Genomic DNA, 14,735 nt, shown 5'->3' with positions numbered 1-14,735 from the left:
CGCGGAGAAAAGCGGCTTAAGCAACACTTTGATCATAAAGTGTTCCATATTGGTGCTAAGCCGATGTAAAAAGCTGCTTTTCTCTGCGTCTCTTTTGATTCCCGTTGATCATGTCGACGATCAAGGAGAGTCCGTTTTTCAGGTGTCGCTGGCGACATCTACTGTGTTCACCCAATAGGCCTGGTCAAGAAAATAAATATTTATCTCAAATTTATTTTCTTTTGTTCATAGTTTATTAAACTTTGAAATTTTTTATTTGAGCATTAGCCTTTTTTAGAATTAAAAAAAGAGTCAAACTTAGTAAAGACTTCGCAAACGTTGCACTAGATACAAATTATTTAAGCTACTTTCTCTTGATAAGAGTTTAAAGGGTTTGGTTTGGTCATTTCCCAAAATAGATGCCTAATGACTTCACTGAATAACTAACTTTGTGTCACTTGTTTTACAGAATGATTAACATGATTCTTTTTACTGTATCAACTCCAATCCCCTCTTTTACTTCTTTTTTTTGCTCATTCATGTTCAGTGAACTTTTTTGTTCGATAAGTTTCTTTGAAAATCTTCCACTGGAGAAGCCAGCCCTGCAGCAGAAGATAGTGAAGCATTAGGTAAAGCTGTACAAGAACCAACCAGTATGCGGGAAAAACTGGCTTTTTTTCTCTCTTCTAAAATAACACAAAAGTGAAGAATCAGTCCGTTTGCAGCATTTACCTCCACAGAGAGTGCTTTTTTGAATCCACTTTTCAATGCAAATGAAGCGCCTCTGTACTTCTTTAAGCAAAGACTGATCAATTACGGTCCGCATTCAAGACAAAGAGGAGTCCATGGTTTCCTGTAAAGGAGAACGTCATGCAAACTGCAGCAAGAAAGATGAGAAAGAAGCAAAGCGCCAACTCTTCGTTTAAAGAAGTCTTTGAAGCAGTTTTTTTCTAGGCCATGTAAAGTAGGAAACGGATTCAGTTGCAGCCTTGCATCCATTCAAAGTGCTGGAATTAAATAGCAGGGTGCAGTTTTTGTTCTTCAAGCGCAGATATTCTTCTTTTTTGTTTGTTTGTTTGTTTGTTTTCTGAGCCAGAGACCTTTTAACGCCATTCGTTAATAATCACCCTCGTACAAACTGTTTCAGAAAAAAATAAAGAAGTGATTATGTTGAAGTGACAACTCCCTTCACCACCGGTTCTCTGTTCAGGTACGTGGCCCAGTAGACGAGGTTGAAGGTACCGAAGAGGACGGGGAACACTATCCGTGACATCTTGTCGATCTTGCTGACGCTGTTGTAGGTCTTCTTGGGGTCCGCCGCTTTGCTCTCAGTGCCGCGCAGCTGCACCGACGTGGTGTTGGAGATGGTGGAGATGGCCACGTCCTTGGTGAGATTGGGGGTGTAGTTGACCCCTGCCGAGCAAACGTTGTTGGGTTTCTTTGACAGCACCATGGGGTCTCGTTTCTGCAGCAGAACAGATGACGACGAGAGCTCATGAACATTAAAAGATTAAAAAAGAGTGTTTTTTTCCAATTTTATCAATGAAATCCAACATAAACTTACATTACATTTATCAATATTTTTATTCACAACAGATTAGAAGAAGATAAATGTCCTGAACGTCTCTGTTTGTTGTGTTAACCTTGATTTGTGGTCAACCAAATATTGTATCCCGTGATTTAAAAGCCTTGGATTCTGGTAAGATTGTAAAAATATCCTTTTATTAACAACGTCTTCTGTTAAACTAAACAGCATAATAATCATAACTTCAATATTCATCTACAGCTGGGTAATTTTTCAGCCCAGATTTTTCTATTTGTGTCTTTAGCACCAACATGTGGACCCAAGAGGTGCTGAGTGCTGCCAGGACCAAGGAAATATTAACCAACACTACATGAAGCCTGAAACTCTGTTCACACCAGCCTCGAAAATGCACGTTCAAGAAGACACGATCGATGAAAAGTCTATGTATCTGTGCGTTTCGGGCTTCCATGTTCTAAACTCTCGCGTTCACTTGTGGCCACGCAAACTTCTACGACAGCTTTTGAGCTCTACGCACAAAACGCAACCCATTAAATGTGCGTTGGAAGTCAAACCAGGTTGAATTTTGACCAATCATTGACTCGGATGTGGTAGTGACGTATGAATGGGCTTCCTTTAAAAGGGAACAAGGGTTTGACAATAGATCATGGAGGAGAAATGACTAAATGCGGCTTGTTTCCTAGCCAGAATTACAGGGCACTAAGTCTTTCATGTATTCAAATAGAGCTGTGAAAGAAAAAGCCTGGAGCAAGCTTTGCACTGTAGGTGGCGGACCTCCGCTAATAGCAGGTAGCAACGGTCCAGTGTGAACACTGTAGGCGTGTTCAAGATTGCGTATTTAGAGGAATTTTTAATGAGTGTCACATACACCATGAATGTAGCTTCAGTCAGAAGCCCTTACTTAGATTTGAGCTGCCTGCAGGTGACCTTCTCAACGACTGCAGTGTGGCGTGAGGGCACAGTCAAACAGCATCACCCGTACATCCTTAATGCATGCAACTTCCATCATCCTCAAAAATACAATTACCACACGCATGCCAATCGTACGCTCCACTTTCTTGACGTCTCGTCAGGTGGCCACAGGAAACTCAAAAGGAACGACAAGACTCTACGACCCTCCACGGACCGAAACAACCCCGAACCTAAACCTGTGAACCTCCGTAAAGGTGCATGTGACTAAGGCTTACAAAAAGGCTTATCTTAAAGTTCTTTCGGAGAGGACTGTTATAACGGAAAAATCCGCTAAACCACTGACTATATCTGAGAACTGGACCAAATGTTTGTGACGTCACCCATGGAAAATGCTTTACATCTGGCTCTGACAAAATGAAGTATCAATCACCATTTATTCGTGATAGGGACGCTTCCATGTTTGAGCCAGACGACGTCAGCAAGCAATGATTGGTCGGAAATCAATCAAATGTTTTGAACCTTCGACGTATGGCCAGCAGAATAACTGGCACTAAAGAAATAACAACTTGAAAGAATGTTATAAGATTTGCAAGAGAATGTTTTAAAAAAGGTATCAAAGCAAGACTGGTTATTCTGATAAACAGAATGAAGTATTAGAAGTTTATTTCTCTATAGATGTCTATGGGATTTTGGTTTCTGGGAACCAATGGGTACTTCCTGGTCACTCAGTCCGGTTCTCAAATACGGTCGATCTAAACGCATTTTTCTAAATTTATTGAGAGATTTTTATTTTTGCTGTGTATACTATCAATTTTCAGTACTTAACATTAGCTGAGTCTGTAAATGCTATAAATAAATCACTTCAGGTTGACATTTCATACCTTAGGGTGCTGTGCCTCCATTGCTTTCTTGCCATCCCAGGCCCAGCTCCTCTTAGTGAAGTAGTTCACTGTGGCAAACTCAATGAGAGCAGAAAAGACAAAAGCGTAGCACACAGCAATGAACCAGTCCATGGCGGTGGCGTAGGCCACTTTGGGGAGAGAGTTCCTGGCACTGATGCTGAGGGTGGTCATGGTCAACACTGTGGTCACTCCTGAACACATAAACAACGACCATTACAAGTTAAAATGACGGCTTTTGCAGGATCACAAGTCAGCAAACTGCTTCGTAACCCTGACGCTCACAGTGCAACTGTTATCAATCTCAAACATTTGGGATTAAGCAGCTTTACTAACCAAAGACGGTCCGAGCAGGAACCGATTCCCTGTTAAGCCAAAATGACACCTGGGACAGGATAACCGTCATGAAGCATGGCATGTACGTCTGGATGACAAAATATCCAATCTTCCTTTTCAAGTAGAAGTGGGCCATCATCACTGTGTACTGTCCTAAAGGTAGAAAAAACAAAACAAAAACCTCAACAATGAACAATGATCAGAAACATCAACTTTGACTGGAACACTGGAAACCTTTTCCAACCAACTATTTAGTGGGAGATTCACTCATAAACCCTGTTTGATCCTGTTTCCGAGTCCCGTTGAGAAACACAGAAGGGATCAGTGTTGTGTCGAAGACTAGCAGCTGCAAAAAAGTCCAAAAGATGATCCCACCACGCGAGACATTGTAGCAGATCCAATTTGTTTTTGCTGAAAAGGGAACTTTTTTACGTTTAAACACTTCAGTTAAATCAAAATATTTTGCCCTTAAACCTCCTTAAACAGGCAAAATGTGTTTCCTTCTTTTAAGTGAGCAGATATTAACTTTTCCATTGATCATGTTAAGTAGGATCTGCAGAAATTAGATTTGGCTTTTAGACTTTGAGATTTGGCCAATAGACTCAAAACAAAATAATTGTAGTGAACTGAACTCGTAAAAAAAAAAAAAAAAAAATCACACAATCAATGTAATTAAACTGAAATGAACATGCACATTGAATTTGAATGGAAGCGAGCTTACAGGAATTTTATTGAATCCTTTACTTGTAAACAAGAATCCTGAGAAAATTGTTGAATTTTTGACATTTGGTTTCAACAATTTGTGCCTTTTAACTTTAACTTTAATTAGAATGACATAAAAAACTGGGCTTTCCTTTGCTATGGCCCGCAGCAGTCATGGACCATGTCTATTGTTTTCCCAACAATAGAAGAAAAAAAAATTAAAAGGTCCAAAAAGTCCTTAATATAAAGGAACATTGTGTAGTACAGACAAAAACACACAAAGAAACACCGAATGTGGCTCAAAGGAAAGAAAAAAGTGTGAAAAGACACCAACAGTGTGTAGCTCCAAGAAAAAACATACAGACACACTCAACGGGGCTGCAAAGTCTTCTATGTTGCATTTGTAATGTTTCTTTATCCATTTTCTTCTTTCACCCCTTCCACATGCTCAAAAACTCCCTACAATTTGCACAGACCTTGTCTGAGGTTGGATCTGGTTTTGAAAATGTCAGCATCAGATTATAATCCTCAAATGATCTTTAAATCTAACAGTTGTCAGCACCAGCCAGGGCATAAAACGTGGTCTACTAAGTTTTTTTTTTCTTCTTTCAACCCTTTTGCCTTTTTTGTTTTAATAACAACGGCAGCAGACTATAGAAGAGATTTAAGAATTAATTTACAGGATAAAGAGCACATAAAATCCTCAAATGTCAGTAGAAAAAAAGCTGAGATACATGTACTCCCTTTTAGGGAAACAATGCCGAAATCGTGCAGTAAATGTGCCGGCCTTAACACTAGAGATGGGAAATCCAGAAACGCATAAAGTGCAGGATACAGACAGGAAGAGAAGAGGACATAATGTTGAGTAAAAGTGCTAAAGATTGCATTTGAGGCTTTAAAAAAGTCATTTTACAAGCAGCGGTTGGTGATTGCAGGAGCTCCTGAACTATGAAAATCCTGTGCATCTCCTGCTCTCTCCCTATGTCACACACACACTAGGCCGCGCGCACACACACACACACACACACACACAGTAATACACTAGGCTTTCTCTGGGCAAAATCCGATTTTTGAACCTCCCTAATCCCTGGTTACAATCTGCATCCCGCCGCCATCAGTAAGAGACCGGGGGGGGGGCTTCCTGTCCAGGGATCCTCGCCGAAAGCACCGCCCAGTCCTTCCTACCGGGTGAAGCGCATACACGAAGGGAAACACACATGAAGCATGACGTCTCTGTGTTGACACGGCTCACAGAGGGAGGACACTCACTGCTGTTCGTCACTGGTGGGATGGAGGGGGGCTAGCCGGGGCATTCCCTCTTTCTTTCATCCTTCTTAGTTTAAATTTAAAAAACAAATCTGATTCCTGTTACGTATGGAATACCCGGCTGACATGGTGAAGGAAACGGAGAACTTTATGAAGGTGACAGCAGGTTGGAGGTGAGGGAGGTGGAGATCTTCGCAGAACATCAACAAATATTTGATACTTTCTGCTGCGATGCCACAGTCAGGACGCCCCCCAGCAATATCATGACTGCAAGGTGCTGGACTCACAACAACCCAATAGAATTCTTCTAGGTCTAGGTGACCTTTTTGGCGTGGATGTATGGATCCCTACAGAACCGGGAGCAAGGGAACGTGGTGGAACATGCTCCTTTGGAGGATCTTACTACTTTTGTTCCAAGGATTTGGGCTCCAGGGCGTTCAAGGGGAGCTTCCTTTCATGGCAGGGAACAACGCCGCAATGCTGGTCAACTGGTGAGTCAACCCCGACACCAAAGAGCTTCTTCCCTCTGAAAATGTACTCATTTAATCCGCAACTGATAAATATTTATCCCAGGGATCATGGTCTTTGAAACCCCCCAGGTCTGCACGGACTTTAGATGCAACTATCTCTGAAACAAGTCTTATCTTCTCTGAGTTGGGGAGTTATATCAGGACAGGTATCGCTATCCAATACAGATAAAGCTGTGTCCTCAGGTATTTAAAGACAAACTCTGACTTATCTCCCCTTTGGTAGCTGTAACAGAATGTGCTCTAGACCAAACGTGCTATTTAAAGACTTCCAGCGTGGCAGTTATTGGTTTTTCAATCTAAAACTTCAGATTTCTGAGATATCAGGAATCTGAAAGTAAGAAAAACTCTTGGGTTAGTTTGGATTGGGGCCACACAGTTAGAATCTCACTGTGAGGAGCACAATGACAAACACACCGACTATAAATTGATTGGTTTTTTAATCTTCAGGCGAAGAAATTATTCATTATTTTTACCCAGCTGGAACTGAAGGCAGTTTTCCTGTAAGGTCAACCTTATTTAATCAAAAAGAGACACAAAAATCCGTTTTCTTAGAGCCCATTTGACAACTACATGTTTACGAATCCATTCAACTTTCCATTTGTATAAATTATCCTTAATATTATAATAACTCAATATTTTCTTAGATTAATTATTTTTTTTTAGATTAATACGTTTTGATGAGCAGAAAAGAATTCTGCGAACATGTGAAACCACAAATAAACACTATTCAACAGTTGATGTTTATTGGAAAGACATCATTTGTTCCCATTTCGAGCTTAGACTAGAGCATAGTTTAGTGGGACAGGTTCACATTAGGGATGTAACAGTTCTCTGTTTAAAACCAGACTGTGTGTCCCACCTCTGAATAGTGAGGAAAGTGAATCGTTGCATCCCTAATAAACAAAATAAATAAAAATATAGCCATCAAGGGCAGGTCGTTGTTCATCTTTTACTTGCTTTTATGAAAGCTGACAAATTGCAAACTAAAATAAATATAGCATCTTGACATGGTTTGCTAAAAAAAAGAGGAAAGAAAAGAGCATAATAATAAATGGGAAAAAAACGTACACTCATATTAAGTATAAATTTAAGTAACTCTTTTAAAATATCTAATTATGGCTACAGCTTTTAGGAGAAACACCATATTTGGTCTATAAGAGTTCCTCTGCAAAGTGAATTAGCCTTCTGTGCCGAGTGTGACCCAAAGCTCCAACTCATCAGTAAAATCTACCCCTGATTTGGATGCTTTCCAGTGGAAGCTTTGGGCTGCATGAATGATGATCTACCGCCTTTAGTCCTACTAAGCATTTCATTGTCAGATAACATCAACGTTTTGTTGTCACGGCACCAGATGGCGGCTCGATTGGGACCATCAGAGTAAAGTCAAACCTGACGGTTGTTTCATGGTCGAAACACTCAGGACGGACGGAGTTGGTGGCATCACCAAACCGTTTAGGGCCAAGCGTCTGCCTTTTTTCTCAGACCCTCCATTGATATCAATCCCCAACTCATTGATTATATCCCATTTCAAACTGATGAACTCTAAGAAAAAAAAGAGGCTCGGCCAGAAAACCATTTCATGAAAAACAGACAGGAAATCCGGAGTTTTAATAACGCTTCCACTCAAAACTAGAGTGAAGTGTATTACAGTTCTGCTTTACATAAGAGTATTAAACAGATGCCTTTCAGCTCCCCACCCCCCCCATCCCCCCACATCCGGCTCTCCAATGCGCGCAAACAACAAAACCGGTTGAACTTTTCTGAGAACCAAACCCCATTTTTAGACCACTTCTTTGATGGTGAAGGTACACTGACACATACATGTCGGTATAAACCAGAATTCTAAAATATGTCTGATATTCCTGCCTTTTAGTTCAGTCCATTTTTTTTTAACCTTGTTCCATGTTTTTCTTCACACCGCTCTATGGAGAATTCACCAGTGCAGACACGCCCCCCCCCCCCCACTCACAGATTTACTCAGCAGCCGATTCTTCCCTGATCTGTGATGTCAGCTTCTTATGCAAAAGCCGATGGACGGTTGGTTGGTTGGTTGGGGAGGGGATTAACCCTGGCTCTCAGGTCTGTCCAGCTCTGTGTGTGTGTGTACGTCTGCTCATGGGCTCATGAAGGATAAGTGTTGTTTGACAGGGCTCTCTGGGCCTGTGGACAGCTGGTTGTGTGATGGATAGGCCACTCTTCGTCCACCAGCTTCCACTACTCTGACTTCCTGAAAATGTTTCCACAATTTGTGCTCTGCCCCATCGGTCCCTCTTTGGGTGTTTTACAGAGCTTCAACAGTCCCAGAAAAATACTGATTTTCTTTTTTTTGTCTTGTGCACACTAGATAAAACAAGTTCTGCAATTCAGTAAATTTGAGGGGGGAAAAAAAATCACCAGAAATTCATGCTAAATCCTATCATCTTTTGATTTATTTTGAAAGTGTTCCCAGTGGTCTTTTAATTATGATTATGCAATTTTTAGCCAAAATTAAAAATTCTGTCATTTTCTAGGACATAGTTTCTAGTAGATTACTAGAAATTTGTCTCTGGGTTGTGAGCGGGACCAACCAACCCCTCCCCCTTACCATTGTTTCCACACTCCCGCTAGCTTACAGCAGTGTTTTTCAACCTTTTTTGAGCCAAGGCACACTTTATCCTTGACAAAACTCCTGCGGCACACCAGCATCCACAAATTGAAAAAAGGAGAAACTCAGTCTGTATTGATCTACAGCCCGTCCACAATCTCACGTGCATTTTTGTGATGATTGTGGCAGAAAAAGCTGGAAGTTGCAGCTGTTTTTTCTAAAAGACGTAATTAAAAGTTAAAGTTAGTTTCTGTAATAATTTTCAACAACATTATTTGAAATTTTACCCTGGTAGTTGTTGTTCCCGTCAGTTTATCAACATGCAATTTTATGTAACCTCACAAAAAAACAAATCGATCTCAGAAAACAGAGCTAAAGCTAATCGCGGTATTCTTATCAAAATGTCTTTAATAGAATCAAATAAACACAAAGAAAAAAGTATTTCACGATCTTTCATATTCCTAACTACTTAGTGTTTTATTCTAAAGATGGTCAAAGTTTTTAGATCGGTGAAAAAGGGTAATTTCCCACGGCACACCTGACCATCTTCCACGGCACGTTGAAAAACACTGCCTTACAGCCCCTCACACCCCAGACTAATATTAGTGCAACAAAAATGGCGAGTAACATGTTGTACAATTTGGAGCCTGATGCCAGCTTGGACGAGGAAAACAGAGATGTTAATGGATCCAGTTGTCTCATCAAGCGTACTTTCTACGTCACAAATATGATTTTTGGTTAAACTGCTTTTTTTTCTCATCTGCTCCTGATTAGCAGATTTGAATAAAGAAATACTCAGAAATGAAAGCTTAATTTTCTTATTATTTGTCCTCCATCATCAGAAAAAGGTTACAAGAACATGTTAAAAAGGCCAGTTTCATCGCAGTGGTCTTTGCCAACCACCAGCATACCTCTGCTTGTGTGTATGTCCTCTGTGCCGGCGGTTTGCCCGATCAGGTGGTACTGGTTGAGCCTGGAGCCATCTTCAGCCACCACTACCGACTTGGCAGCATCTTGAGTCCAAGTGTAGACCACCTCCTCGACTGGATAGGCATCTGAGAAACAGGCAGTAGAGAAACATTGAGAAGGGACATTTCTAGGATTTTAGCAAACGTTTTTATCAGATCTTATAGTACAGATCCTTAAAGTTAGCTACTGCCTGCTAAGTTTAGCTGCAACGCCTTATTTTACTACTCAATTACCCCTCAACCTTATGTGCCTCCAGCGTTTGTGGGTGTGTAAGTGGATATCAGAGTGTATTTTTGTTACCAGCCTAATTCTGGATCAGAGGTGAGCTCCCCTGTCAGCAGAAACCAGATTAACCTAAATGTGTTGCATCACCTTCAGGATGAAAAAGGTGAGCAAACTCCAAGACGCTCCCACCATTTTATTTATTCATGCCGACTGCTGCCCCTACACGTATCGGTCATCTGCTCTCAAGCGAGCGTTAAAATATGTAGAGGGGTCACTGAGCCAACGAGGAGGTTTTATCAGAGTTTGCTGCTTCTACTATCAGTTGGTCAAGAGTTGATTTAAAAAAAAAAAAAAAACGTTAAAGTATTATGTATTTCACAATTAGTCTTTTTTCCTCTTGAAACCTGAAAGTTTGACTCCCTGGACAGAAACAAAACGTCATAAAAAAAGTGACTCCGACATTTAAAAGCACCATAAAAGATGTATTCCATGGAGTTGAAATCCTACGATTTACTTAAGCCGAGATTTACTTAAGACACAATTAAAAAAAACTAAAGAAAGGTTTTGGAACGCTAGCTTCTACCACGATTACAGTCGTCTCGACATCAAATTAACATTTCGGGGGGAAAAAACAACTTTTACACACTTTGAGTGACACAACAGTAATTCAAAGTTGAACACAACAATGTTTCCAATGGTGTCACTGTACAATGAAAGTGGGCGGGGCATATGTCAACAAAGGTGAAATTCCCTTTTGGTACATCGATGCAATAACCACAGAGAAGAAAAATATGGTTACCCCAAGACCCTGCACTAAAATGAGATTTTAATGCCCTTTTATTATGCTAAAACTGAAATGTCTAACTGTCATGCCAACGAGTGCGAATAATATCAAGGTCACCAGCAAATGACAGAAGCCCATCCAGGCTGCAGCACAGCTCCATAGTGCTGCTTGCAGCTACAATTTAATGATGTATGTTGACTTATGTTGAGGACAGAAATTTGATTATTTTATTTACAGTACAGGGATATTTGACAGCCATTTTCATCTACATACTCCAATAAGTCTGAAATAGAACATTTGGCAACAGGAATAGCCAACTGGAGAATCTTTTGTTCTTGTGCAACATGCTGGTAGATAGCAACTTAACCTGGGTGTTTCCATTCTGGGTGCTCACTTGGTAGCTCGTTGTTGCTGAACACTGTGTGCAGAGTTTAAATTTAGCCGCTGACAGGCCAAAGGCCAGAGTGGTAATAGGTGGGTAGATTGCAATAGGGGATTATTGGTGAATGTCATTATGCAGACAAAGAGCTGAAGACTTTGGAAGGCAAAACAAGTGCTTTTGCCAATTTCTCAACATTTAGCGACTAATGCCTTGCTGCTGTTGTCTCTTGTGTGAGGCGAAAGGGATTCAGATGAATGGAGTCCAGATATCGCCAAGCTGCAGCTGTTCTAATGGTACAAACAATCAAACCACGTCATAAAAGCCAAACCCAACTACTGTAGTCTAGTTATACTGCATATTAAAGTAATATAGTAACTAAAAACTTGCATATAGTGCCAACATTTCCATTTAAGTAAGTGCATTCATCACTTTGTCTGACAGACAAATAAACAGTTTCTGGGAGAAATGGATCGGCAATCACTTACAGCCATTAGCACAAAGGGTTGCTCATCAAAAAGTATAATTATGTTTTCGTAAAGCTATACTGAGCCCATTCTCCTAACAAGGCTCAGGGAGAAATATTGATTGAAGTGAAATTTATGGACTCGTTCTGCGGGCTTTTGGGTTGTCTGGGCCCCATTGAGGTTCATAGAGAGGAGCGCAGGTATGTCTAACAGTTCCCTTGAGGCTCTTGCGACCACCTCAAGGTAATGAAAATGGATCATACCATTGTTGTGCGTGTTGTAAGTGTATTGTGAACCATTAACAAGGATAACGTTCGTTGCTCTTATGAAGTGGGGATGATGCTGCCGTACCACACTCAGTTGTTACGCATGGAGTGCCTGTAGGACGCCGGTAGAATGCTGACACAAACTACAACCTTATTGTCTAATTTCCTCATTTCTAACAGCCAGGGTGTGCACAAAGAGCTATGGGCTCCTTGCACAATGTGGAAGGGAGTTAAAAAAATGTAAAAGTCATCTGAACGACCTGCATCTCACCTACTTCACCCTTACATACCCTTAAGGCCCGTACACACCGGGACGAATATTCGCCAGGCGTTATTCGCCAGCGTTTTTCGCCACGTTTATTGTGTTCACACCCAGGGGATTTTCGCTAACGATGAGCCGAGCGAACATGCAATTTCATTCCCTGACATTAGATGGCGCTTAATGTAAAACAGAAATACTCCTGTACACAAGGTGGCGCTGCGGACCTTTACGCTTCTTAAAGTCGCTTTTCACTCAGAAGAAGAGAGCAAGTATTTACGCGCTTGTCAGAATAATACAAAGAAAACATGAATATTTCAAGCATCAGTAGCTCCAACTGGTGCTTGGTTCGGGGATATTTTAGAATGTCCGTCATTATTTCTTCGCGGCAGCGTAGACGCTACTTGGCGTCTATCTTCTTCGCTGGTATATGTGCTCAGAAAGGCAGTTTTGTGTTTGAGCGCCCCCAAGTTGTGTTTTACTGTAACTTCAGAAGCTCCAGACACGTGTGCAAAAGCGCCATTCTCATTGGTCGTATAGTTTTTGACGCGGTGCATCAAACCAAAAAAAACGAACCCGAGGCGTTTTTTAAAAAGTGACACTTTGACGCGTGGCGTTTTTTTGCGTCGGTGTGCACACTCACATCGGTGCCCTTTGTTTAGTCACGAGGCGTTAAACGTCGGCGAATATCGCGGGCGAAATTCGTCCCGGTGTGTACGGGCCTTAACGTGTTGTGTAGGTGTTCGCTACAACCTGTCGCCCGCAGCATGTCGATGGAAAAAATGTGTGCAAAGGTTTTGGCTATAAGGACTCACTAAGTGGGTTCATGATTCTAAAATTTCAAAATATACTATTGGTGTGCCCCGTACAGGACTTTGCCTGCAGACAGCCTGTACCCTCCATTAGAGCAGTTGTGACCAAGGCATTTCAGAATTCCGTTGTCCTACACTGTTAAGCCTTGGGAAAATCCCAACTTTCTTCCAAAAAGAGGCTTTTGTTTGTTTGTAACGTCTAGCTTTTTTTAAAAATATTATTCTTATTAGCAACACATGCTAAACTCATTACGAGAACTTTTTGTCTCTTGTTGGTGTTAATGCATTTTGTATTGGTGGACATTATCCTTGTAATCATAAATTCCAGTGTTTTGTCTGTTCACCTTTTTGAACTAGATTCCAAAATGACTGAAAACTGTCACTTTAAAAACATAGCTTCAAAATCAAAATCAAATACATAATTTGATTTTTTTATGAAAACAACCTCTATCTAACGCTTCTCTTTAACTGCGCCTCTTGACCATGAAAAACAAAATCTTTATAGTGTGTCTCAAGAGACTGAAGAAGTTGACTAATAAAGAAATAGTTGGACTTTTTCCCTTTTTTTGTACGATGTTTTTGGAATGGATCACTGTGACCATCAGTCAGAAACTTATCTTCATTAGCAATCAGAACAATTGCCTTACCTGGATCAATACTATGCCATACTCATGAGATACATTAAAAGATCTTAAAAGTGTATTAAAAAAACAAACAAAAAAAACTCGTTGACAATGAATAAACTCTAAAAGCAATTATAACAGGTTTTCTCTGCCAAACATGTAGATGAGAAATAGTGTCAGATAATTACTTGACCTTTCAGTGCAGATCTGGGAAGGCTTGGAGTAGAGTAAGATCAGGGATTAGAGTCTCTTTGCCTCGGCTGACCTCAGAGCAGACCTCAGGGCTTTAATGATTAGTCCGCTTGTTTTTCACCAAGGTGGGCGATGGTAGACTGGATGGAAAAACTGTCTGATGTACAGAAACTTCTTTAAATCTCTTAAAAGCACTGTTTAGTAATGTCATTCATAAATTGTTCCTCTTGTAGATGTCTAACCCGCAGTGCTGATTAGGTTAGCCTTGACCATGGGAATGCCCGGCAGCTCTTGGCAGTGTAATTGGATTATAGTCGGATGTGTAATCTAGCCTAGTGAGCGTGGGCGGACCACATCTCTCTAAAACCTGGGGATAAGAGGGTCATCCTTTTAACCTGGTAGACTCCTTAAGTGTGAAGTTTGACCAGATTTCGTCTTCAAATGGCACCTTGATGTTTCTCTGCTGGTTTCATTTATTAGGAAGATGTCTGGTTCAGAGAGCATCAGGTATAAACTTGGCCATTGTTGGCCTGATGAGTCTTATGGAAGCTTGTAACTACTGTTCTAAAGTGACGCCGCCATTAGAAGGAAAGTTTAGTCATAGCTGGATGTAGCTTAGTTCTTGTTCTAATTTCAAATATTTCCTAATAGTCTTAAGCACATTGGCCAATTTAACCTTTAGTAATGCACCATAGGTCTTAGTTACAACCTCCGTTACAGGATGTCTGTGTGCGAAAAATGGGCAAACCGGTACAGGTGCATTCCTTTTTTTGACATAAAATTCCTTTTCTTTTTCTTGACATATCGCATCCAGTGTGTCAAGTTTCAGTGTTAAGTCAACGTACAGAGATGATCTGAAGTGCTGCATTTACCAATCAGGGACTCAGCTTTGGCCATATGACGTTTTCAGTCACTCGATCAGCGGGTCAAAAAAATTCCAATACGACTGCTCGATGTTAGGATTTTCATCCTGAACTTCCATCCATTTTCTTAACCTACTGGGGCCGC

The 14,735-nt window shown here is 40.8% G+C and overlaps 1 protein-coding gene across 2 annotated transcripts in view; it reads right to left on the bottom strand.

The window, feature by feature from the left end:
* Positions 1-210: 210 nt before the first annotated feature.
* Positions 211-14,735, bottom strand: part of LOC101158177 (gamma-aminobutyric acid receptor subunit alpha-5) — a 30,647-nt gene continuing 16,122 nt past the window's right edge. For both annotated transcript variants that reach the window (XM_020708806.3, XM_004066698.5), the window contains exons 7-10: positions 9,663-9,806; positions 3,670-3,822; positions 3,316-3,527; positions 211-1,444 (exon numbers count right to left, since the gene is read on the bottom strand). In XM_020708806.3, coding sequence (XP_020564465.1) covers positions 1,145-1,444; positions 3,316-3,527; positions 3,670-3,822; positions 9,663-9,806 — 809 coding nt within the window. In that variant the 3' untranslated portion in view covers positions 211-1,144. The remainder of the gene's footprint in view (positions 1,445-3,315; positions 3,528-3,669; positions 3,823-9,662; positions 9,807-14,735) is intronic.

Source organism: Oryzias latipes, chromosome 2, assembly GCF_053564925.1.
Source record: "Oryzias latipes strain Hd-rR chromosome 2, Olatipes_Hd-rR_3.1".
NCBI lineage: Eukaryota > Metazoa > Chordata > Actinopteri > Beloniformes > Adrianichthyidae > Oryzias > Oryzias latipes.
Note: the sequence above shows the minus strand (reverse complement) of the source record. Positions and strands in the feature narration are given on the sequence as shown.